This window comes from Podarcis liolepis, assembly GCF_965112155.1.
Source record: "Podarcis liolepis genome assembly, chromosome: 13".
NCBI classification, from domain to species: Eukaryota; Metazoa; Chordata; class Lepidosauria; order Squamata; family Lacertidae; genus Podarcis; species Podarcis liolepis.
Genome location: NC_139573.1, coordinates 32168782 through 32195748, shown reverse-complemented (window position 1 = coordinate 32195748; position 26967 = coordinate 32168782). Strand labels below are relative to the sequence as shown.

At 46.4% G+C, this 26967-nt stretch overlaps 1 protein-coding gene across 8 annotated transcripts in view; it reads right to left on the bottom strand.

Moving 5' to 3' along the window:
- Positions 1-9309: 9309 nt before the first annotated feature.
- The window catches only part of LOC310690538 (signal transducer and activator of transcription 5B), a 92324-nt gene continuing 74666 nt past the window's right edge, over positions 9310-26967 (bottom strand). For all 8 annotated transcript variants that reach the window (XM_083469664.1, XM_083469662.1, XM_083469666.1 and 5 more), the window contains 13 exons: positions 26682-26856; positions 25746-25876; positions 25493-25644; positions 23389-23544; positions 22469-22648; positions 21134-21221; positions 20234-20656; positions 18480-18574; positions 18243-18373; positions 16121-16276; positions 14870-14921; positions 13698-13805; positions 9310-12992 (listed from right to left, as the gene is read on the bottom strand). In XM_083469664.1, the coding sequence (XP_083325790.1) occupies positions 12866-12992; positions 13698-13805; positions 14870-14921; positions 16121-16276; positions 18243-18373; positions 18480-18574; positions 20234-20656; positions 21134-21221; positions 22469-22648; positions 23389-23544; positions 25493-25644; positions 25746-25876; positions 26682-26856 (1974 nt within the window). In that variant the 3' untranslated portion in view covers positions 9310-12865. The remainder of the gene's footprint in view (positions 12993-13697; positions 13806-14869; positions 14922-16120; positions 16277-18242; positions 18374-18479; positions 18575-20233; positions 20657-21133; positions 21222-22468; positions 22649-23388; positions 23545-25492; positions 25645-25745; positions 25877-26681; positions 26857-26967) is intronic.

Below are 26967 nucleotides of genomic sequence, written 5' to 3'. Positions count from 1 at the left end.
GCCGCTGCCGCCGCCGGGGGTGGAGGGATGGTGGGACGGCTGGGGCGGGGCCAGGCGCAGCACAGCCCCTACCCCAAACCGCGGCGCGGCCCCACGAGCGAGAGACCCGCGCAACCGCGCGCCCCGCTGGCTCCTCCTCCCCCGCGCCCCTCCTCCCGCCAAGGCGCTCTTTGGAGCCCCGGAACCTTTTTTTCCTCTTGCCGGCGCTGCAATCAAAGGAGAGAATTCGCCCCTGCGCGTGCTGCGCTCGGGAGGGCCTGGAGCTCACCCCGGAGGGCTGCTCGGCACCCCCGCCCCCGCCTGTTGGATCCCGCGGCGGCAGGGTTAATGCAAGGGACGCAAATGCAGGGCTTTTCTCCGTTCACACGTTCAGCCGCCTGCCCGTGATTATTATGGCTTCAGTGCCTGCGTGGATAAGCCTCCTCGAAGGCGCAGCCCCCCCCCGCCCCCGAGTTGCCATCAGAACGGGGCTTGGCGGGAAAAGGGCAGCTCCCACTCAGCAGGACCTCGCCACGTTTTCAAAAACGGCTGCATCAACACAGCACACAGTTAAAGCCCACCGCCCAAAGGATCCAGGGAACTGTAGTTTGCAGAGAGCGTTGGGAATTGTAGCTCTGTGAGGGGGCAGACTACAGTTCCCAGGATTCGTTGAGGGCGGGAAATACGCTTTAAATGTATGGTGTGTGCGTGCACTGAAGTATTTAGCACCGTAAGATCCCCTCACGCAATGCCATGAAGTCCAGAGCCTAACATTACCTAACTGAATCCAGCCACCCCAACCCATTATGCATTTGACCCTATCTAACCATCAGGTCCTCCTGGTCACAGGACTGTTACCAAGCGGGCTTTGAGACCCTATTTATATATTATACAGTGGTACCTCAGGTTACATACGCTTCAGGTTACAGACTCCACTAACCTAGAAATAGTGCTTCAGGTTAAGAACAGAAATTGTGCTCCGGTGGCGCAGCGGCAGCAGAAGGCCCCATTAGCTAAAGTGGTGCTTCAGGTTAAGAACAGTTTCAGGTTAAGATCGGACCTCCGGAACGAATTAAGTACTTAACCTGAGGTACCACTGTACATCTATCCCACCCTTACTGGTTAGCGAATGTACCTGGTTTTTCCTTCCCTGTGCTTACCACAACCCTGTGATGTAGATTAGGCTGAGGGTCAAACAAGATGAGATGTGGGAGATCTACGATCAGAATCCACCATGCTTATTTTTTAATTAAAAAAATACTTACTGCAATAGGTTGTGAATCAGATTAGAATGGTGGTACTGGAGAAAGGTTTATGTGGGTGTTCTTTTCTTGTACGTTTTTTAATGGCCCTTTCATGCCCCAGAGCAGCTAACTGCCTAATGGCAGAAGATGGGATGGGTACCTTCACTCCCCCCCCCCTTGGGACAAATAGCAATTTATTTGGTGGGGGTATTATATTGAGAATATGACAACAGTTGGAGGGTTAAAATATCCCTTTGGGGTTGTCAATGGAGGCCCTTTTGCAGTTGACTCTTCAACCTCAAGTTTGGAAGGTGCCTACAAGGAGATGGCCTCTTCAGTGGTGGCTCCCTGATAGTGCAGTGCTCTCTCTAGAAAAGCTTGTCAGGTGCCTCCATTACCCTTTTCAGTGCCAGGCTAATAATTTTCTGTTCTCCAGGCCTTTTTAAAAAAAATATATACTCACTGCTTTGTCATAGCTGGTTGTTTTTTGACTGTGGCTGCTACTGAATTTTGTTCCCTGTGCCAAGAAGCGGCATTCAAACAGTGACACCGCAAGAGCAGGATTTGGGGCAGATGTCCGGCAGAATAAACATGAAGCCAACTGGTTTTGCTATATTCTGAAGTAGGTGAAGCAATGCATATCACTCTCTTAAAGGCCTCCTCACCACCACCAGTGAGACCATGGGTAAGTCCAGCACCCAAATTTACCTAAATGAACCACTGAAACTAAACATAACTATTAATTCTCTCTTACCCTTTTTATACCAATGTGTCCGTGTTTCCATTCCATCTCCAATCCATCCATTGGGTCAAGCCCAATAAAGAATTCTGTGTGACATGGAAATTGGCTTTCAGGATTTTATGCACTTGTTGATTCTGGAAGTTTATTTGTATGTGTGTTGTTGTTATTTTTACAAGCTACATACCATTTATGGGAAAGACACTCTTTTATAATAACCATTCCAATGTCATAAATCACTTAATCGTTACCAGAGGGAACAAACTTGGAAATAAATCCAGTTACTAGACCATAAAATGTTAGCAGTCTACTTACTGAGGCATCCTAATGTCAGCCACTTAGAGTGCACCAGTGACCTACAAGAAAAAAAGACCATCAACATATTATTTTGTAGTGTGCCAACCCCCCCCCAACTTCTTATATTGGTCGCCTTGAGATGGCTCTTACTTACCACAGGTAACCAGGCAGCCCAGTGTAACAGAGACAACTCTCTACAAGAATCTAGAGTAGGATAATATTGAGTGTTTGATTGGGATTGGGAGTGGGAAGACCTCACTTCAAATCCTTGTCCCGATGTGATGGTTAAAAAAGTTAATCTCTCTCAGCCTAACCTACCTCACTGGGCTGTTGTGATAAATTAAATTAACCCTTCATATGCTGCCTAGAGCTCTTCGGAGAAAAGTTGGGGTGACAAATTAATCTTTCAGGCAAGTAGCTTAGAGGTCAAAAGTACATGGCAGAGGCAAGCTCACCATGAACCAACTCAAAATAGCTGATTGGGACAAGAGGCCAAATCTGGTGCCATGTTATTGCCTGCAATTTCATCAAAATGGTGTAAATTTTATTATTAAAAAAAACCACTCTGGTTCACAGCAAGGGGACATTGTTTCGTTGTCAACATGTTAGAACTCAGCACTGACTCCTAGACTGGATGTCAGAAGCTGCTGTGATCATCCCCCAATAACTGCCTCATCTAATCCAGAATGATCCAATTGTTTTCCAGAGCAGCTGGTTCCCAGCAATTTCAGGATGAAAAAATTGCCTGTTGCAGCTAACACGCCCGCCCCCCGCCCCACTCTGCACCTGGCTTAGAAGGGCTGCTATCCCTGACTCTCCATTGATCATTCAGAGAGCTAGAGCAGCGTTAATGAGATCCTGAAGGTTGGGCGCTCTATAATTGGCAGTGCAGCTTTGCAAGGCTCCTGCTACCCAGACCAGCACTCGTGAAAGATGCTGGCCTTAGTAGTGGGGTAGCAATTAGTGTGGAGCAGAAGGAACCCCCTACCTGGCCCTGCTGAGCACCAGCTGCTGGCATCAAAGCACGAAGGCCAGCGTCTACTTGCATGTCCATGCAGAAAAGGGCAGAGGATGGGATGATATTGTTGGTAGGGAAGAGATTATTGCCCATTTTCCATATTGTTTTCTGGTCCCCATTTATTGGGCAGAGGGAAGGGGTGTTGGTATGGAAATTAATGAAGTTCCTGGTAGTCTTTTCAAGAAAAAGTTTCCTTTGCAGAAAGACTTTGTCTTTTTAAAGGTTTATGCGATAAAATATTAAATAACAATTGTTAAAATTCATGGTTGCCTATACAAGATAAATCTCCTTATGTGCCACAATGACAGTGTTATCATTATCAGTAATAATAATATCATTATAATGACAGGTGGCTGGCCTGTTGAAACAAAATAAACAAATTCCTTCCAGTATCTGGAAGTATCTGAAGAAGTGTGCATGCACACGAAAGCTCATACCAATAACTAACTTAGTTGGTCTCTAAGGTGCTACTGGAAGGAATTTTTTTATTTTGTTATCATAATGATGATTAAGTAGCCTTTTAAATGCACCACAGTACATTTATTATTGTTGTTGTTTTCAGTATCCATTACATTAATGATTAAGTTCATGGTAGCATTTGCAAGATGATTTTTTGTTTGCAGGAAGGCTTTTGTTTTGTAATCATTTGTTTCTTCACAAATGGGCAGCCTAGAACAGGTCTTACCATGGTTCAGACTGAGGTAGACAGTACTAGTCTTAAAGTAACATCATCAGGTCAGCAGGATACTTGAACCACCTCTTCAGCTGTTGCCCTTTAGCTCTCCTCACAGCACTCCTTGCCAAGAAAACTGGTCTTCGTTTTGCCATCCTTCTTTCATTCTGCAGGTGAGTGTGAACTCCAGGAATGTTTCGATGCCGCTTGGGCCAAAAAGGATACCCTAATTGCCCTTTAAATGCTCATTGTCCCCAACAACAAGCTAGCTAGGACGAAAGCTATTTCTTTGCTTTGCTGCACAACAGCACAGCAGTACATCCACAGCATCCTTTCGAAAACAACACTGAAGCTGTGCATATCCTGCACGATTCACTGCTGGCAACAAGATGGTCCTAAACAATGGCACATTTTGTACAGAACCTAGCACACTGGAGATGTGAAATGATGACTAGGAACAGATGGGAGTGATGAATTTCTGACGAGGTGCTGGGAGGCCCAAAGGAAAGTGCTTAGAGACGCCAGCCTCCAATTCCGCGTTAATCTACTGGCACTGGCAGCGAGGCAGGGCTTTGGGGCAGAAATCCAGGCTGCATCCAGCAGAATGAGCAAGCACGGCTGCTGGCTTTCCACAATTTGAAGCAAAACAATACACGGCCTCATCTAAAGACCATTTTAAGTAAAGGAATATACATTGCCATTTGAGACCATTAAGGCCAGAATCTAAAATGACCCAGCTGTTTGAAACCTAAACCCTGGACTTTGGATAAATGGTGTGGCCCTGCATGGAAAGGAAGCTTCCTCTCAGCCTAAAACTCTGCTTGCCCCCTAATTCCAGATGCACATAGAGCTGGATGGGGCAGGCAAATTGGAGAAACACACTTTGCACATGACCATAATTTGCATCCGAGGTAGTGGGCAGGGCCTCCAGCCTGTGGGTGAATCTTGGGTTCTAGTTTGGCCTTTCTCTAAACCACGCCCACTTCGGGCATCACCCGAAGTCACCTGTCAATCACCTGAGTAAAACAGCAACAACCCAGAGCGGATCTGAGAAGTCTGAAGTCTGCCCACCTAGACGGAGAGGCACTTTCAGATCTAGGATTCCTGGCTGCACTGTGGTTGCCCCTGTTGGAAGTGTCAGGATGCAACTCAGCTTCCACTATAGGTTGATGTTTCTGCATTAGAAGGAACGCTAGCAGGATACTCCACACAAAAAACACAATGGGATACTGAGTTCTCCACTCCAAGATGGAGAAAATCAGTGAGAGCTCACACCAACCGGAAGGAACACCCTTTCAGCAAGAGGCTATCAAATAAGGTGGACCAGATGTTCTGGTTTGCAGCATGGAGGGCAACAGAGGCTGTGGCGATGCTGGGAGGCGAGGTGGGTGAAGTTCCAGAGCAAGATGCACAGCCGGAAGGGGCAGCAGAGCTTGCACAAGGATGCTCGGCTTGCCCAGAAGCATGCCAGCATCACTTTGCAAGGGAAGACGACATTCCCAAACCAACATCATGGGAAGTTGAAACCTTGGCCAGGGAAGAAGCTGTCAAGTGGAAGAAAACAGCTAAAGCACTGGATGCTGTCCTTGCGCAACTCAGATTGCACTGTAGGCTGACGCATCTGCACAAGAAAGGGTACCTCCAAGCTTCCTAGACTGCCCTTCTTGTGCTTACCTGCATGGCCCTTAATTCAGTGTTAGCTTGATACTCTCAGGATTGCTTCCTCACTTCCTGCTTCCCTCCTATTCCTTCATTCCTCTCTTGAGAGCAGGCTTGCTTTGGCGCTCTCTTCTCTTGAGATGCAAGATCATCTCCACCTCAGGGATCTTTCCCATCAATGTGTGTATTTCCTGTAGTGAGTATTAGCTTTTTGGTTTTCTTAAATGCAGAGCTTCCGTGTGACTGTAAACAAGGGAAACTGTGCTCCTTCACCGGGGATTCTGCCTTGGTTCAGCTTCTTCAAGCATTCAGCTCCAAATGCTAGCAGCCCCCGTCCTTCCCATCTCTGGGCAGCAGCTGTCCCCACAGTAGGTTCCCTCCACAGGAAGGCCTAGCCTCTTCGCTTGAAGCCTGCATGTGTCCACGGAAACCAGCTGGTCCCAGCCAGCCATGGAAGTGACTCCATATTCAAAGAGGCTTTGCCAGGAACCAAAGTTATACAGTACTGCAAAATATTTTTTTAAAAAAAAGAAAATCAAAACGGAAAGTCGGCCTCCAATCACACACACAAATCTCTTAATGGGGATTAAAGGAGATTCATTCGTAGCCACAAAGCAAAAGAGATAATCCCGCTTCCTTGTGCTTCATCTTTTAAACACACACGCAGATACACAATCGTTCCTATTTCTCCTAACCCAAAGCAGAACACAGTCAGCTTAAGAGGCATTTTGGAACGGGCAGTACTAAAAGGAGAAGTCCCAAGTCTCAGATCAGCCTGAAAGCCACAGACTTTGAGCTGAAAAGCTCTCCCACCCCCACGCCTCTGGGGTCAGGTTATGGTTCGGTTGTGCAGAGAAAAGGCACTGTGCTTTCCCAGGGCTCTGTCTCATTGCTTCAGATACATTCTCTGGATCAGCCTTAAAGTTGAAAAGTAAAGTCACACCCACACCATATGTTTAAAGCACTCTTATACGGTCAAAGAGAATCTTGGGAACTGTAGTTGGTAAGGGTAGTGGAAATTGTAGGCCCGCACCCTTAGGAAACTACTATTTGGGGAAGCCATGACTGTTATAAAGTGGTATGATACTGCTTTAAATGTCTGGTGTGAATGTGAGTCAAGTTTGGGAATTGAGGCATATAAAGCCGTAGGCTGATTCTAGCTTCTATATGCAGAGGATCAGATCTCTCAAAACAGTGCCGCAAGTGGCCCTGCTTCTGTGCAACGCTGACGGACGCATTGAAATGATAAGAAAGCGAAATGAATGCTGTGCAAGAGAAGGAAGAGCAGGGGAATAGGTCAGGAAAAGAAGTTATGTTTATTGGGAGATGCCCCCCCCCCCAAGTTCCTAGGCAAATAGATTAAAGGGGATTAACACTCCCCACCCAGGGCACATTTCCTGCACTTTAAACCAGGTGTGGCCCTCCAGACTGTGTGGGACTCTAAACCCCATCAGCCCCAGCCAGCTTGGCCAGGAATGGTGGGAGTTGTAGTCCAGCAACACATGGCAGGCCACAGGTTCCCACCCCTACTTTAAACAGTTGCAGGAAAGGAGACAGTTGAACAGACAAGCCTTTCCCCTGCAGTGATGTGGAAACTTCCATCTGTTGAATTGCTCTGTTCCACAGCTGTTGAACAAAGGGGTAATGGATGGGTAGAATCCTGCCAAAGGGCCAGAGTTGGCTTTTCCTTTTAAGGGGACAGATTCGTGATTTGGAGGCCTACCTGCAAATCCATCCTAACCTCTTTTCGGAGTATGCAGGCATACTTTACACTCTCCAGTGGGACGATTTCAGATGGGGCTTAATGTGGGCTTTTTACTCACACAGAATCAGGGGTGCCAACTTGAATAGAAATACTGGGGGGACCAGGTAAGCCTTACACCACATAACTGAGCCCATTGAGCACACACACCATTTGAATGGCAATGCCCATCAACTTGGGGGGGGGGTAGCCCACTCAAATATGTTAATAGAGGGCTGAAGCCCCCTTGGCCCCTAGAAGTTGGCTCTATGCACAGAACAGCAGAACTGGATGGAAATATCCCTTCTGAATGTAAGAGCCAAGGGAAGACCCTAGGTGCAATTTGGCCACATTCACCTTTTCCAAGCTGAAAAACTTGATTTCCGAGCACCCTCTGGTGGCCGCGTTGTGCTTAATCCAGAACAGGTAACAGCAAAGTGTCCAGGATGGAGTGGGAATAGGGCTCTCCATATACCCTTCTCATAGTGCATTCATGATTATTTGTGCTCACGATGCTAACGTGGCAGTCATAGGCAATCCCACTTTTGCATCTGTTGATCTTTTGAGGACTTACTGCTTTGTTCCTAATTGGAAATCCGGAGATTCAACTTATGTAGCTCTCTCTCATTCATGTTTTCAAAGCACAGGAAATCTCTCTATTCAGGAAGGAGAAAGTGTGAAACAGCAGTAGTTGGAGAACACCCCATTGGGGGAACTAAAGGGGGCACAAGGGGTTCACAATCTACATTAAGCCAAGATATGTATGGGCCCTTGTTTGTTTTACAGTTGTATAACTTGGGTCATTTTAGACCTTAGACTTAAATGGTCTTGGAGATGAGGATGCTTTTAATGGCATGCATAATCCCGCTTATTCCAAAATGCAGTAAGACAGCTCTGCTACGCTTAGGCCCTTTCTGCTGAGTGAGGCCATGGACCTCTGCTTCCAAAGGTCAAACTATTTGTTCAAGTAACCCAAGCAGCAGGAGTCAGCGAGAGAGTGAGTTTTTCCATCACCTGCCACTTTGCCTTATTAAGTGGAGTTGCAAAGCTTGCAAGATCGTTCCCATAGGTTACTCCTTTCCTTGGAGTGATCCAACACTCTCACCTACATATGCAAGTAGGACCAGCTTAGTTGAGAGGATAGGCAGCTGCCTGGGATGGAAAAAAATCGAGAGGGATTCAGCTACTCGTCCTCAAGGAGAAGGCAGGCATAACTGCCTCACTGCAGATCATTAGGGCCAGGGATGGGCATGGCTTTGTGGGAGAGCATCTGCTTTGCAAGCATGTTTCCTGGTTCAGTCTCTGGCATCTCCAAGTAGGGCTGGGAACGTCCTCTACCTGAAACACTGGAGAGCTGTTTGCCGTCGTCGGTGTCAATACTGAGCTAGGTGGACCACAGGTCTGACCAAGCGTAAGGCAGCTTCCTATGTCATTGAGTGTGTTTTACAGCATCTTCTCCCATTCACTTGCATGGGGCAAGGGAAAGCAGGGTGTCAGGGAGTACCTGTAGGAGCAACGTGATTTGGTTTTTTGGAGGTTTCCTGGGTAAATGCCATCATCCACCCTGGAAGCACCTCAACTGCTTGTAGATACCCGTGTTCCCTTTCACACTGACTGCTAGCCGGATTGGATTTGTTTGTTCATTGTATCCTCCCACACCTTTGTGTTTTGTTGAATACAAGAAGCTGCCGCGTGTTGACAGCTTCGAGGAGCCACAGGTGAGAGCTGAGTGAAGGGTGGGGACCCAAAGTGGACAGAAGGAGCGCGGCATGTCCCCCCAACAGAGGCACTACATCATCATCAGTCAGTGGTAACGAGGCATGGGAGTATGGGAGAGCCTTAAAATGAACAGTCAGGAAGCACCATGCAGATCAGTTAAGATTAACTTTGTGCTCCCAGTTCAAAAGGTTAAAGGTTGTAGCAAAATACACTGGGATGAAGACACAATGACCAGTCTCCTTTTCAACACATAAAAGACAAGTACATTTATTTGAATCAGCCTCTAGCACTTTTTGAAATTCATAGATGCCTTGCTAATGATTCAAACAAACAAACAAACAAAAACCTAGGAATCAGCTGGTTTTAATAAAATACCTTACATTTTAGCCCTTTCCAGAGATTTCCTTCCTTGTGCAATTAACTTCACTGGCTCCACCCTACTCCAGTGTCCAAGCATTGGGCGATAAAGACAGAAGCGATCGACAGCCCGCTCTACATCCCTGTGCAATCAAACCCCCAAGTTGTTACGTTCTTGTTCTCCGTTCCCTAAAACAGAGAGATTTCTTCCATCTACTCGCTGTTAAAACTGTAAAAGCTCTCTACACACTCACAAACCTTACTCCCCTGACCATAGTGGCCATTGTTAACCAAAAAACACACACTGGCCATTAATTCCCCTGCAAAATTGCAGACAACACTTTATTAGTAGCACAGGGCTAGAGAACATCTTTCAAAACATTAATATTTCATCAAAATATGTATTTTCCACATAAAAAGTGTCTTTTGTTCCAAATAAAACCTAAAAGGCATTTAAATCTATATCCCTTGAGTTCTCCCGTTTCCCCCAAATTTAATAATAATAAAAAAATCAGTTGCTCCTATGACTTCACTTTTCAGAGAGTGATATATTAGCAGGAAAAAAAATATTTTTTATATATATTTTCCATCAAAACTCTTCATAGTTTTGGCAAAATAACTATTTAAAATAGTGCAATAGTTGTGTTTTTAAGGGTGCTTTCCCCCACCCCACCCCGAAAATACTAGTAACATTTGCAGCTGTTGCTTGGACAGGCCTGGCCTCACTAGAGAAAATGGGACAGGCACAATCCACCAGGTATTTGTATGCAGTTTCCACGGAAATGAATGGAAACACTGTGCTCTCCTGTACAAGCCCCACAGGATTACTGCCTAGCGGATCACAGTGCCCTGTGTAAAGGGAAAGAGAAACAGGAAGTTATCACAACCCTGTTCTGTGCTAGACTGTTGATCACTGTTTACGTTCCAACCTGAAGCTGGATTGACATACAAAGCTCCTGTAACTTTTTTTTGCCAGTCTTCAGTCTATTACAAGGATTTTAAAGCGTATGTATTCATTTCACATAATCACTGTTACCTTACTTAAACGTGATACCTTGCTTTGTGTCACGTACAATTTAGGAACACAGAAAGCTTATTTATTCCGAATCATAGACCATTGGGTTCATCTAGCTCATTAACATCTACACGGATTGGCAGTGGCTTGTCAGGGTTTCAAGTGGGTGTGTGGGGTTGTCTTCACCTGAAGACGCAAGGAAGTTGGACCTGCAGCCTTTGGCGTGCACAGAATCTGCTCTACTGCTAAGTGACAGCTCTTCTCTATGTCGCTGACAGCTCCAAGAAATGCGTCAGGCCCAGGACATGATTGTCTCTCAGTGTAGAAAATTTACATTGCACCCCATCTCCCACACTGACCAATAGGGAGAATCATCCATTGGGCAAATTCTCCACAGAACTTCCTAATGGATAAGCCCCATGGGTTGATTGAGAACTGCCAGTCTCCTACACTGATGAAACCCTTAATCTGCCACAGGAGGTAGGTTCCATACCTCTCCTCTCTGGAAGGGCTACTGAGCAGAAGGTTCAACAAAAGTCCAGGTTTTCAGAATGGTGGCAAAAGGAGTCTTCTATCTCCCCCTACCCATCCAATGTTTCCCCTTCCCCTATGGACATTAGTGTATCCCCCCCCCCAGCCCCATATCCACACACTACAATACAAAAGATTTCAAAATGGTTTCTGGAATTTGGAATCTGATCAGGGTCAGTCCATAACTTGGTGGCAGAGCACATACACAACTTGTACCAAGTTGCAGATTCAATCCCTGGCCTTTAATGGGAGAATCTTCTGCTGGAGACCCTGAGAGCTGCTGCCAATCAGAGCTGCCGATACTGTGCTAGATTGACGAACAGGCTGAGCTGGTGTAAGGCAGCTCTTAACGCTAGCTGATCCTGCCACCTGAAAATGGTGGAAACACACACACACATACCTGTAATTTTCAGATTTTAATATAAGCAGTCTTTAAAATTCTTTAGCAGAGTCCTCACAGCAAGTTTAGGCTGTATCCCCGGGAGCTCGAATAAGATTTGGCTTTTCCATTTGCCTGCTGTTGATGGGAGATGTATTCTAACCATTTGAGCACCATTCAAGAGCTGTGTCACCCTCCCCAGGGGTCACCCCAAAGGGAAGTCTGGATTTTAAAAAGTGAACAGGACAACCTCTCACTGTACACTTGTTTTGTCGATGCCAGGAAAAATATGGTAGCTGTTAGATCGGAGACTGAATCCTTCCTCCTAACAAATTACCTGTTCCACAGATACGTATGTGAGAAAGCTATAACTTTGGTGTTGAAGTTAGTCTGAGCTTTACCAGTTAGTAAAAAAAAAAACAACGTTTGGAGGGAGCTGTTCTTCCCAGTTGTTCAGCGAAATGAGAGGGTGGGAGGCTGGGGGATCAGAAGAAAAGAGGAAGAGATTGGGCAGGCTTTGTCCATGCATCTAGAAATCTCCACTCAAGGCATCCCTTTTTCCCCTCGGAACCCAGCAATGAAATCCAGGGGCCTTCTTCCTGTGCTACCCCTAATCCTAACAGGGGAAACACTGTTTCTGATTCTAATTCCTGCACTTTCGCTTGCAACTTATTTAAGAACACCACCACCATCACCACCCCTCAGTGATCTGCTGAACTTGTGATACCTGGGAGCAGAATGTCGGGCACATCAAAAGCCAAAAGGTACTAGATGATGCAGGAGCCAAGAGGTAAGCGACTATCTTGCGACAAGGCAAAAAGAATGGCGTTGGGGTGAGGCGACAGAGCGACTCCAGAGGGTTCTATCAACCCAGGGGGACCTGGTAAGAGTGGGCTACTACAAAGGGGTCCGAATAGAAGCAGCGCTCCCACCGAGTCAGGGTCTCTTGCACAGAATGCTGCTGCCCACACGCGTGTGCACCCGGGAAACACAGGTCAGAGGCAGGCAGGCAGGCGCACGCACACACCCGTTTATCCTGGGTGTAGCCGAGAAAAGAAATGTCAGACACATAAAAAGATTACAAAAGACAAATACTTCAAATAAGGCCTACTATCCCCCACAGCTCAGCCCAAAGGCTCCTGGGCAAAGGACGTGGCAGTGTGTGGAATCCTGGGAGGAGGGGAGGGAATGATCCCCAACGCAAATCATATGGCAGCTTGGCAGAAGGAGGCAGTGCGCCAAAGCAGAAGGCCCGAGAAAAGCCGAGCAGATGGGAAAGCCAAGCGATACACTCCACTGCCTTTTGCACGTGCGAAAGGGGAGGGACAAGGTCCACTGCCTCTCAGGCACAGCCCCCCCACCCCAGTCAGTGCAGGGCAGGCTTGCCCTCACTATGGGGCGAGGAAATGCACCCCCCCTCCAAACACAGACACACACAGCAGCTGTACTCCCTAACGGCAGCACCCCCCATTTTTCACAGTCTCTACACGGTCTCTCCAGGGGAGGCGGCATGGTCATGACTGGGCGTGCGAAATCCACTGGCTGTCCATGGGGCGCCTCAGCAGCTCTTCCACATGCCGCGCCACGTCCATCGAGTCATCCAGGTCATAGTCCGCTTCTGGGTCCAGCACGGAGTCGGGGCTGAGACGGAGAGAAAGGAGCAGTATAGGTCAGGTGGGCTGCAGGTGTAGGGGTGTATGTAGGTGTGGAGACGGGTTGGGAGAGTAGCTTCTCCGCTTCTGAAAATGCAGGGAACTATCTGTGAAGGAGCTGTGGTTTTCAAGCCAACTTTTCAACACCCTCAGAAAAGTACAGTCCTCTGGCTTGTTTGGGGGAAGCCAGAAGAGTTAACTTGGGTTTAAACAGAAGGTTATGCAGAACTTACATCAATGGCAGCTGCCCTGTAAATAAGCCAACAAAAATTACCAGCCTGCAATTTTTTTATTTTACTGGTTTGGTGAGAGGCTAGTAACCCATGTTTCTATGCTGGCCAAGGAGACGGAGAATCCTCTTCTTTCACGGCTAGCAATTAGCCTTTTAGCAGCCTGGGTTTTTTTTGTTTTGTTTATTAAAATGCCCTCTACTGGTGAAGGAGGGACAGGCTTTCCTTCCTCTGTTGTCAGTATAGAAACCGAGTGGCCTGGGAGAGGAAGAACAGAGAAACCTGCCGGCCCACTCACTCTCCTGTATGGAATTTCTGGTTGCCCATAGTTACCAAGCAAGTTATTAAATACAACGCTGAATAATAACAGGTTTGCTGAAGAGCAGGGTGAAGGGCCATGAAGCAGAACCCACTTGCAATGGAGAGCCCCCTCCTGAATATCCCACCCACCCAGCCTTACTTACTTTGTTGGATAAGTGTTGTACAGGGACTGATGGCAGACAGCTGGGGAGGAAGCTTGATCCATGTAGGTAGGCCCTCCAGCTGTAGAGTCTCCAGATGTAGTGGCAAACCTGCAACAGATGGGGTCCGCATTGGTAATAATCTCATATGCCCAAGGGACCTTTTGCCCATTGCACTGGGCACCTAAATCCACCAAAGGGGCACTTGATACAGTGGTACCTCTGGTTACGTACTTAATTCATTCCAGAGGTCCGTTCTTAACCTGAAACTGTTCTTAACCTGAAGCACCACTTTAGCTAATGGGGCCTCCTGCTGCTGCCGCCACGCAATTTCTGTTCTCATCCTGAAGCAAAGTTCTTACCCCGGTGTATTATTTCTGGGTTAGTGGAGTCTGTAACCTGAAGTGTATGTAACCTGAAGTGTATGTAACCCGAGGTACCACTGTATAGACAAATGAGGATCACCTCTGTCTTAGCATATGTCTTCACAGCCTCTATCCTGCTTTGTTAGCAATCCTTCGCCCTTCCCTCAGCAGCAACGGCATATCTGTCCCAATTAGCTTATACTCTCCTGCCTTCTACCCACTGCCATTCATTCATTCATTCATTCATTCCAGGAGTTCCGTTTCCTGTTCCCTGCATGCCTTCCATGCCCTGTGTTTTAAGGACCATCCCCTAATGACTGTCAGTATCTGAAGAAGTCAAAATCCCTCCCTCACATCACAACTGGAAGCTGGTCAAACAGGGAGCAGACGTAGCTGCCAAGAAAATAAACTAAAAAGGGATTTCCGGGACGCTGCAGCCACGGGAAGGAGCGCGAGCCACGGGAAGGCCCATCGCAGTGGGAGGGGGTTTGTGGAGAGAGAGACAACCCTGACTGTGAAAGCCACGAGTCCTCAACCATGTCCATTTCCTACCCACTCTTTCCCTTGGGGATAGCGCTGGCAAGATACAGACCCAGACACATTTAGCTTACTTCAGGTTTCTAAAAACACAGATCCAAATGAAGAAGCCATCAACCCATGTTTGGAGACAGGGCAGTGGCCAGAACTCTTGGTTGAGGGCTAATGAGGAGAGATGGCAGCCAAAGGAGAGAATACATCTGCTTCCCACCCCAAATATTTATATTTCCTTCCGTTTTTTAAAAAGAGCCTTTAAAGAGCCATGGTACTCACTCTGGCACAACTTGCTTGATCAGCGGCTTCACATACCCATCCCCTGTCTTTGCTGCAAAAGGGAAAAAAGAGGGGGAGGCACTGAGTTATTACATAGGGCATGCAAGCATCTTGTCCAATCAGCTCTATGCAAATAGGTGAACAAATTGAAACCATTTGGTGTTCCTTGTTCCTCTTGTTTTGCTTTGTTTGTTTTATTGTCTTCCTATCCTGCCTATTTCTCCAAAGAGACTAAACGTGGCTAACAAACAGTAAATGTGCTCTCAAAGAAATGTGTTGATATACAACTCATTTAACAAATCCCAGCAGCGTAAATAGAATGCAGAACTGCGACAGCAAAAAATAAAACTATTGTACAGTTTTGCATCAACTGCTTGAAGCTGAATAGTGATGGCACCTGATTGACTTCAGCTGGAAAAGCATTCCAAAGGGTAGGTGCCACAAAGGAAAATGTACCCCCTACCCCTAAGCTGCCACCCATCTTGTATCCCAAAGTCAAGGAAAATGCAGTTTGCAGGGAGGAATATACTGAAAAGGCTATCATACACTTGGTCATGCATACCAGGGGAAACCCCTCTGGCCCATGGAGAAGGCAAGATTAAACCTCACCTATATCCCTTCCTAGAATGCTTTATCCTGTTTTTGAGCTTTTCTAATTTCTGGCAACTTGGCTATTCTGTCTGCAAGAACAGCTGCCAAACATGTTTTTTTGTTTTGTTTTTAAAGGCACCTTGTTCTCTCCTGGAGCCCCATTCATCACAAAGACATTTTCCCAATAAATCATTTTCACCTGCAATTCCATATTCTCAGCCTCTACACAATCCAAGTCTAGCGCCACCCACTTTCCTCTCCCTTTCCTTTTGCTTCTTCTCAGAGCCATTTCTGACCCATGCTATGTACCTGGCTAAACATTACAGTCATTTCTATATATCCCCCTAAAGTAGCCTCTCTCAACCTCGGGTTCCCAGATGTTGTTAGACTACAACTCCCATCATCCCTAGCTAACAGGGAGTCCGGCAGTATCTGGGGACCCAAGGTTGAGAAAGGCTGCCTTAAAGAAAAAAATGTTGCACACAGATCACACAAATTCCAGAGCGGGGGGAAACGAGACTTGCAGCTGAATGTAACCATTGCTTAGGCTCCCTTGCCAGAGGCATGCAGAAGAAGTCTGTCTGTGATTAGATGTGAGAGTGGGAATAGACCATGCCTGAAGAGATCAGGTCAGTTTTCTCTTGGTGCTGCAAAACCTACAAAGGACTGGCATGTAGTATTTGGAGAAGACCTCTTCCTTGGGACGGTCAGGATACACATAGAGGAGGTATGGGAGGTCCCCAAGACGGTCTGCCAGGGTGCGGATGGAGAAGTCACGAGTGGTGAAGGGCATCAGGTTCCAGAACATTCTATCAGCTGTAAGACACAAGAGCATCATAACTCAGCAGCGGAAACAAAACAAGCAGCTCTGCTGACCAACCAGAAATAAATACAAATCCCCAAATAAAAGCAAAACACCTACTCAGAACTGCAGGGAGAGGAAGCCTGCCAGAGGGCTTTTTGTATGGCAGCTCCTTTGTGGAGTTCCCTTCTCACAGAGGTGCATCTGTATAGCTTTCACCATATGCTGAAGAGGCACCTTTTCACCCTGGCCTGTGACACTTTAGGTAAGTTTATTCTGTGGGACCTCCTCTTTTGCTGACTCTATACTGCTTCACACTATCTGTAACCATTTCACTTGTCTTATAATTGTAATGGTTTCATCTTTTTTTAAAAAAATAACCACATATTATATTGTGGTGAGCTGCCCTGGGACCTTATGGTGAAGGGCAGGTTAGAAATTTTATAAATAAATAGAGACATTTATGACTACTACAAAACATCACTGCTTCAGCAAATCAGGTATGAGTGACTTTTTCCAGCTCTGCCTGGTCCCTCAGCTACTGGCCTTCCTGAGATAGGTAAGTCAGCCAAAGTGATGCATGCTCTGGTAGCTTACAAATTAGACTACTACAGTGCACTCTATGTGGTGCAGCCCTTGATGATGGTTCAGAAGCTACAAGTGGTGTATAACACAGCAGCTAAGCTTCTAAAGGTAAAGGTAAAGGACCTCTGAGAGTTAAGTCCAGTCGCGAACAACTCTGGGGTTGCAGCGCTCATCTCGCTTTACTGGCCAAGGGACCCGGGGTACAGCTTCCGGGTCATGTGGCCAGCATGACTAAGCCGCTTCTGGCGAAACCAGAGCAGCGCACGGAAACGCCGTTTACCTTCCCGCAGGAGCGGTACCTATTTATCTACTTGCACTTTGATGTGCTTTCGAACTGCTAGGTTGGCAGGAGCTGGGACCGAACAACAGGAGCTCACCCTGTCACAGGGATTTGAACCGCCGGCCTTCCAATCGGCAAGCCCTAGGCTCAATGGTTTACACCACAGCGCCACCCACGTCCCTTGATGATGCAGCCCTTGATGATGGTTCAGAAGCTACAAGTGGTGTATAACACAGCAGCTAAGCTTCTAGTCGGGCTCATATTACACCAGTCTTGAAAGAACCTACAATGGTTGCTAGTTCCTACCAAGCCCAATTTAAAGTGTTGGTATTGACGTACAAAACCCAAAATGACTTGGGCCACAAATACCTGAAGAAGAACCACCTCCTCCTATATCAATCTGTTGAGATGCTAACATTGACAAGGGAGACTCTGTAAGCAGTAACACCACTTTGTGTGGTTTGGGCATGTGAGAGGGCCTTTTCTGTGGTGTCCCCCAAGTTATGGAATGCCCCCCTGGTGCATCTTGCATTACTGTTGTACAGTTTTTGATCTGAGGTCAAGCTGCATCACTTTACTCAGGCTTTTAAGTGAGTGGATTCCTCCCCACCCCATCCTGCAGAATTGCTGCACTCTTGTTTTGCAATGCTTGTGATTTCGTTTAGTTTTGTGGTTTTAACACGTGGTTATAATGAATTGTATCTTGTTTTAAATTGTGGTATTTTACGTAACCTGCCCTGGCTCAAATCGATGAACGGCAGAATAAAAATATAAATAGCAAAGAAAGTAAATAAGATTTCACACATAACATAGTCACATCTAACCCAGCTAATAGGAACATAGAGGACAGGAAGTGAAACTAGATGCAATTATAAGCCAGCAATTCTGACGGAGAAGGGCCAAGTTAATGCGCAACATGACAAATGGAATGCAATAAACTACAGCTATAAACTTAAAGCTGTATTAGCCAATGTTACCTAGAACCCCAGAGACAATAATAGTGTGCTGTTAATGGTAAGCAGTTAACTGTTGTTTGCAACGATTTTTTGATTCAATACTCTCAGAGCAGGCAAGGACAAAATGCAGTATTTCTTCTGCCAAAAAAACGAACTCACTGTTGTCAAACCTCCAGGCGATTGTGATACCTCCAATCTCAGAGTCACTAAACCTCAAAAGGAAAGTTCCATCTGGCTTGTTGATTAGCAGGTTGTGGGCTTGCTGCTTGTTGACAAAACCAAGAATAGCCCTGGAAAGAGAGGGGAGAGAGAGAAGTCAGACTACAAAAAGGTAAGATGTGGCTATTGCAGCCTGTAAAAGCCAGTAAAGGCAGCAAAAGGAGGGGGGAATCTCACCCATCATTCCAGTGAGGTTTCAAGTGTTTCTTCAGGACTTCCATCACTCCATCAAACCACTGCCAGAATGTGTAATTTCGTCCTGGGAGGTTCTCCTGGTTAAAGAGAAAGAAAGATCAACATTCCTGCCTGTTTCTCAGTCACCCTGGGGTCTTGTAAAACAGCTGGAAGCTTTTTAGGTTTCCTTGGATCCTAAACTAATGGTTTACATGAAGTAAAGTAAATCCTTATCCAAGTAAGGCTTGCCACTATCACAAGTTATGGGGAGAACTAGCCATCAGTTGAGAGACACTTTTGTCTTTGGTATGTGCCTTGATGATGACCAGCTGTCACTATAGCACTTCTTGTCAAAAGACAATGCAATCTCAACTCATTTTTTCACCCAAAAGGTTCTCATGAGTTCCTTTCACTGATTAGGGACAGAGAAAGAATGACTTGCCCTGTGTTACCAAGGGAACCCAAGGCTGAGCAGGATTCATTTGGACCAAACTTGTTTTTTTAGGTGTTTTTTTTTAAAAAAATATTTATTTTATTAATTGCCTTCTAAACTATCATCTCAAGTCAGTTTACACACAGAGCAAGTGAGGAAACATCCTGGTGTGGCCCAGAGAATGTCCTAAAGACTTCTGACCAGGATCCAGGATCAGAAGTCCCCAAAAACCTTTGGTACGCTTTATGTGTGTGCACAGAAAACCCTACCTACATATATGCCTAGAGTGAATTGTGGAACCTGTATAAAGATACCACAATGTGTATTTGTTAATAAGCTGGTTCAAAGTAAAGCAGTTAGATGGATTGAAGTTTCTTTAATAAACCGACGTCCTAGTTTTATACAAGCCTTTCCCAAACTGGTGCCTTCTTGGATGTTTTAGACGACCACTCCCATCATTCCCAGACTGAGGAAAGTTGCTTGACACAAATGCCAGTACAGTGGTACCTCTACTTACGAATGCAATCTGTTTCGGGGTGCTGTTTGAACCCCAAAAATCTGTGAGCACCACTACTGCGCATGCGCGAAGGGTGCAGATAGCTTCTGCACATGCGGCGTACCTGGAAGTAAACACTTCTGGGTTTGCCGTGTTCGTAACCTGAAAAGCCACAACGTGAAGCAAACGTAACAAGAGGTATGACTGTAAATGAATATTGGCACAGGCCTATTGTCACGTAGGGTTCACGTAGAGAGAGGTGTTCTTTCCAATTCTCCCTTACTGACTGGATCGCAAAACTGGCCGCCCCTAACAAGGCTGGCCCTAAATGGTACTGTTGCCAACCCAAGCTTTCCTTCCTCCTGCACCAGAATGAAGTGTTTCAGACAGCAGGGAGGGGAAGAAGTGAGAAAAAGAGGCATAGATATGGAATGAAATATAAGTCCAGGTGGGGTGGGGTGAGCTGCGGTGATGGGAGAAGGCCTATAGGCCATGGTACCTTGCGCCCTATCCTCAAAATGGTTATCCAGCAAGTCTAGTTACTAACCAATTCCCAACTACAGTCATACCTTGGTTGTCGAACGCCTTGGAACCTGTATGTTTTGGCTCCTGAATGCTACAACCCCGGAAGTGATGGTTCCAGTTTGCGAACGTTCTTTTGGAACCTGAACCTCTGACGGGGCTTCTGATTGGCTGCAGGAGCTTCCTGCAGCCAATCAGAAGCTGCGATTTGGTTTTTGAACGTTTTAGAAGTCGAACGGACTTCTAGAATGGATTTTGTTTGACTCCCAAGGTATGACTGTAGAGCACACACTCACACACCCTTACCCTGTTGAACTGGGCCCAGGAAACAGCCATGCTGTTGTAGTCTTCTAAGAGGTTCATGTTGCTATTGAACAGTTTCTGGGCCAAGAAGAGCAGGTTTTCCTTGGTGAGACCTCGGCTGCTCTGGACCTCCGATTTGAACTTCATGTTGAGGGCCTCGCACAGCTGCGACCACATCACCTTGTCGGGCACGGCGAAGGGCACACGGCCCGGCTCTGCGAAAGCGTTGTCCCACAGCACCGTGGCCGTGGCGTTGTTGTCCTGGCTGCCGTGCACAATCACCACCACAGGCAGGGACAGCGTCTTCACCTGGAAGACCAACTCGTTGCCGCCAACGCTGAACTGGGATTCAAAGAGGATGGTGAACTTCTCCTCGGTCACTGACTCGGCGCCGCGTCGGTCGGAGCGCTTGATCCTCTTCAAGGACTGTGGAGAGGTGCCGTGGGAGAGGCAAGCACAGCAGCGGGGGGAGGCGGAGAAAAACAGAGCACAGGCTGTCAAGGCCCTAGAAGTGATAGCCATCGCTTGCAGATAGTGGTAGGAAAAAGCTATGCCATATATTAAGGCATATTTGTGGAGGGAAATACACACAGCGTATTTCGGTCTACCTGGAGAGCTTCAGGTGCAGATTTTGGCATTTTTACCAAAGCTCGTCACACTAGAAGTGGGAATTGGATGGGGCCACTTTATAACACGGGCAAAAGGCCTGAAAACCAGAGGGCAGGGACAGGGAGGACAGATACAAGGGAGTCCCCCCATTCAAAGCTCCATCTTGGCCCTGGCTTTTGGCTCCATATATGGCTCATTTTTCCTCTCTCAGAATCAGGAGGATTAATAACAGAGCCTTGGTAGGAAAAATAAAAGCGGGCTGGGTGGGAATCAGCGCAGGCATCTTTGTCTTACCATGTTACGGAAATGAGCGCTCAGAGTACCAGTCGCCTGGTGATATTCCATCACACAGCAGTTGTTCAAGATATCGCCGCTGCTCTCACTGCCAAAATAAACCAACGGTAGTTAGCAGAATATAAGCCAGTGCACCACAGGCAGTTTAATATCTTCCCATCTACATTTCTGCACCAGGACGAGCCTGCTAACATAGCTTTTCATTGCTTCAACAAAAATCTTGATCTATTTATTTTTTAACATTAGGTTAAATTTTACAAACGAATGCATGCCAACGTACACATGTATTCTGAACGGGCTTAAATGGAATTGTCACTTTTTGCCTTGTGACCTTTCATTGCCAGCCTTGGGGGAAGGCTGCTGCCATGCCACAAAAAAGTTTGCCAGCATGTCAGATTCCAAGAAGAAAGCCTTTTGCAACACAATAGTAGAGGATGTGAAAAGTCTGCTTGATTGAAAGAAAAACAACACATAAGAGCCCAAGAGCCATGATAGCAGCAAGGGAGCAGTCAGAAAGGAAGCTTCTCAAGTTCTATGGACTGAGGGGTAGGATGAATTTCACACACTGGCCAAGATTTACATCTCTTAGTTCCTGAACACCTTGCACAGGTGTGAGACACCTTTTTTTCCAGCCCAGGGACCATATTTCCTTCTGGGCAACGTTCTGGGGGGCCATATGGCAGTGGTGGGCAGGGCCAGATGCAAAAATGAGCAGAGCAAAAAATGCAAATTCTGCCTAGTTTCTGCACATACTCTCCTCTCTAGCCTCCTTCCAGGCAAGCAGGATGCATTATCAGAGTACAGTGGTACCTCAGGTTACAGACGCTTCAGATTACAGAAGCTTCAGGTTACAGACTCTGCTAACCCAGAAATAGTACCTCGGGTTAAGAACTTTGCTTCAGGATGAGAACAGAAATTGGACGGTGGTGGCACGGCGGCAGCGGGAGGCCCCATTAGCTAAAGTGGTACCTCAGGTTAAGAACAGTTTCAGGTTAAGAATGGACTTCCAGAACGAATTAAGTTCTTAACCGGCGGTACCACTGTACAATGACATGTTCCAGCCAGGCAAAAAACACCTTTCAAGGATATGGAGCAAGTCTGGCAAGGGCTATGGCCTAAGAATCCCTCCCCCTGCTCTTGTACGGAAAGAGTGAAAACATTCCCTCTACTAACTCCCCTGCTAATATTTCCCACTTCTTCTACTTTCTTAACAGAATTAAACTATGTACTGAAATACAGCTCCCATCCTTCGCGCTCCACGGCTTAGGATGAGCACAAGTGTCTGTCCTAACCTAGCGAAATCACTCACGTGAGGTGTGTGAGGGTTACACATACTTGCGGGTGCTCTCATTCTTCAGAAGGGCTTTGGCCTGCTGCTCGCTGATGATGGTGGCCTTCACCTGTGGGGGGTTCATGTGGACATTTAACTTTCCACCAACCAGCAGCCTCACTGTGGCTGCAAACTTGGTCTGGGTCTTCAGCACCTGGGGAGGCTGCTTTTCAATAATAAAAGTACTGTGGAGGGAAGGGAGAAATAGAAGGAGGAACTATTTGCAAAAAACAACAACAACAAAAACAGGATGTTGCAAAGGAAATAATTTACATAGCTAACTAGCTGCTATTACTCATTTATGTCCATGCTCTTTCCATCATGGTTGTAAAAAGTTGAAATTCCAGATGTGGAGAAAGCAGTGAGGGCACATTTGCATGATACAGGAAAGTAAGTCTTTGCAGTTCAAGCCCACAGTGAACACCATACATTTTTTGCAAATAAAATGAGGAACCCACACGATATATACAAGAAAAAACTCACACTGGTTTGAACTATCTGGCTTGCAATTTTTTTTATGTGAGTGTATAAACTGCATACATGCATTATAATATGTTGCTTACATTTTTAGTTGTCACTGTAATCTATTTCAATTTTTAAAATTTGTTTATAGCATGCTTTTTTTTTATCTGAATCAGTTTATATATTTACATTAGCTACCTTGCACTCTATTGTGGAAAGGTGGGCTATACATGTGTTTAAAACAAATAAATATTGCTTATGCAACTGGTTCTGAATGCTAATGATTTGGTGTATGTACCGTTCTATTTTTAATAAATTTCAATTAATATACCTTGCTGTGTATTATTAGATGGAATGACCCCACATCTCTGAACAAACAAAAGTCCAACCACACCTCGATGACTCTCCCACACAAGATTTTCCCTTCTTTCAGCAAGAATGTCCCTACCACCGCTCAAATTACCTAGTCACCAGGGCAGAAATGATGTCTGTGACGGTGGTGTTGATGTCAGCCAACATCTCTTCATTGGGCCCTGGAATGGGCAGCTGCTGACACAGATGTTCAACACGGCGCACTTGCTGGCGGTTCTGGCAGATGATCTCAGCTAGCTTCTCACACCTACAAAAAGCAGCAGCTGGTTTAGGAGCATGGGGGCGGGCAGGACGCCAGAAGTGAGACGGGCTCAATCCAGATAGCACTTTCAGATGATGTCTAGATCACTGCCAATACATCCTACCTACAACTTTGCTTAGGACACTTCAGCACATGCAGGCTCCCAAAAATTTGAAAGTGAGCATTGTGTATTCAACACTATGTAGAGTAGAGCCATTGAAGTTAATGGACATGACTCACTTAGGTTCATTAATTCCCATGAGTCTACTCAGAGTAGGACTTGGTTGAAAAACACTCATAGTGCTGCAGTAACTTGAGATTGTGTGTGTGTGTGTGTAAGTAATCTGTGGCTCAGCTACAACTCCCATCATCCTTGACCACTGGCTATGCTATCTGGGGCTGATGGGAGTTGCAGTCTAATGACAGTGGGAAGGGAACAGATTCCCCAGTGAAAGGGTGCAACTCCTTCCCCACCAGTCACAGCCCCACCTATAATTACTTTGATCTTGTCTGGATTTAGGTTTCAGCCAGTTCACTCGTATCCAGTCTTCAACTATGGTAGCATATTGAGTAAGCTTTGCACTAATGATGTATTGGATTTCAAATGATATCCATATAAACTTGTGATGCCAAATTGTTTTATTAACTGTATGCAATTTTAATTGTGGTGTTTATTTGATATGACATGACTCCGATTTTTGTTGTTGTGTGGCTGTATCAACAATACATTTAAGCTGAAACTGAGAGTGCAGGATGCCACAGGACAAAGATGAATGTCATTAGCATATGAACAGCACCAACATGTCTCCAGATGATCTCAACCTGCTGTCTCATACATATGCTTTTGAACACAAAGCGGGGAAGAAGTTGTAATCTTGCAGAATTCTCCAAGAAATATTTGGGGAGTAAGGGGCTGCATTTAGCAGCTCCCAAGTTCAGCTGAAAAAAGTGCTTTGTTTGCAATGTAAGCAGCAGCTCTTGTCACTATCAGGATGTGAAAGTTCAGTCCCTGGTCAGAGCTGTTACGGATTCAGCATCTAGAGCGGCGCAGCTGGCAGCATTTTGTTGCTGCTGCCAGTGCTGCAGCACTGTTGTTGCTGTTGTTTTTTGTTTTTAAATGATTAATGCTGCAATCTGCTTGATGTATGTAGAGAGCCACTTGGGAAGGGATTACATATTCCACCTCGTTCCTTGAAATTCCTCCACTGTGGCATTAGGAGGGGGCAACTTACTGAGGGGAAAGCCTCACAAGGGAAAAGAGAGTTAGTCCAATGCCTGCCTACGTACATTTCCAGAATCGGCCATGCCCTTCACCCTAGATCCAGTTCTTGGTTTGCTAAATAGCTCATGCAGTAGTTCTGCTCTGCCTGAAATCACTCCATCTGATGTAACCTGTAAGCCTCCCACCCTTATCTCAGAGCTGCACATATTCAGGGCTGTGTATATGAAGCAATTCTGCAGAAGCACAGAAAAGCTACAGCATATAAATTGCTAAACATCTCAAGCTTTCCTTTCTTATTTTTCAAAAGTATGTTTCCAGCCCTTGTGGCTTTGAAGATTTTCTCGAAACATGTGTCAGGTAACTCTCAAGATGCCAGAGAGATGGCAAAGGTCGGGGGGCAGCATAGCACTTTGCCTTGTCTTACTTAAAATCTGCATATTTCAGGTTTCAATGTTAAATGATTTGTATTACCTTGGGACTGAGTTTTGATTTATTTTGGTGCAGACTATACACAGCCTTCTCTATTGTAACTCAGTGCCCTCTGCACACAGCTCAAAGAACCTCTCTTCTCAGTTTTTACCTTGCATTGCTAAGACTGGACCCCTAACACTTAAAAAGCGTGCACCTTACACTAAGCCTTCCCCCATCACCATTCATTAAGTGCCGAACTAGTTGCGAAGCCCCCATCCCCCTCTCACCACCACCCTGGTTCCCTCCTCACCCATCACCTACCAAGCCTGCAAGCCATCCAAAGGGCCCTCGGGGGGCCCGCCATTCCCCGCTAACTGTTGCCGCCTCTTCCACTGAATCAGCTCGTCGTCCAAGATAATGGTTTGTTGCTTGCGGAGCAGTGAAAGCGTTTGCTGGTGCTTTTCGGCCAGCTCCTGTGAAGGAAGAAGAGGAGACATGCATAGAGGAGTTGCCTAGCGCAACACTGGTGTATACAGAAGGAAGTTTGGCCAGGGCTGGAGATGGTAGAGCTCACCACACGATACTGCTGCAGTGTCTGTGCCTCGCGGGTCAGCCAAGCTTCCAGCGATACCTTCCTCTGCTGCAAAGTAGACTCGCGGGCCATGCGCTCCTGGGGGTTTAGCTGGGCTAGCTGAGCAAACTGGGCTGGGAAGGGAAAGGAGAGAGTATTAGGCTCCCTCCTGGGTCTCCTCATAATCCCCACCTGCCAGGCAGGGGTGCCTCAAATCCAGCCCTGTCTCCTCAGCTGCTTATCGCTCTGTGCTTCAACAGATAAGGCTAGGGACATGGGGTCATGTTGTGCAGATGCCTAATTGTTGTCTTCCAAAGCAGCAACAACTCTATTCCAAACTTAAAAATGGAAAGCGTAATGCTGGTGGACAACAAAAAGAGGTTCAAAGACTCTCTCAAGGCAAATCTTAAAAAATGTAGTATAAACACAGACAACAGTGAAACACTGGCCTGCGAGCGCTCCAATTGGAGAACAGTCTTTACCAAAGGTATGATAGGTTTTGCAGATGCTTGAACTCAGGACGAAAGGGAGAAATGCACTAAGAGGAAGGCACGATTGGCAAACCCTCACCATGATCAACTCCCACCCGGAAACCTATGTCCCCATTGTGGAAGGACGTGTGGATCCAGAATTGGCCTCCACAGTCCCTTACAGACTCACTGTTAAAACCGTGTTCATGGAAGACAATCTTACTAAGCTACGAGTGATTGTCAAAGAAGAAGAAGATCCCAAGTCAGACTGTTGGTCCGTCTAAGCTCAGGACTGGCCACCCTTATACTGTTGGTGGTTCTCCTTCGTTTCAGAACAATATCTTGAGATGCCAGGGATTGAATCTGGGACATTCTGCATGTAGCAGAATGTAATGCATGTAGCATTACAGCCCTTCCTTCAGCTTTGCAGAGTGACTTACTACTTGCCTCCTCTACCACATACACACACCTTGTACGCGATGGCTTTCTTGGTACTGGATGATGAAGTACTCCTGCGTCTGCTGAAGCCTCTTCAGCTGGTTCTCAGTGTCCTGAGTAACAAGGCGCAGCTCCTCAAAGGTCTGGTTGATTTGCAGGTGCTTCTGAGACAGGGCATCGGCCAGATTGCTAGCTGGCGAGGGACTCTACAGGTGAAAGGAGAGAAGGTTATTGCCAGAGGCAGAGCAGAACTGCCAGACCAGGGCATGGGAAACAGGCACCCTTCCCAAGACTATGAGTTGCAACACACAACTTAG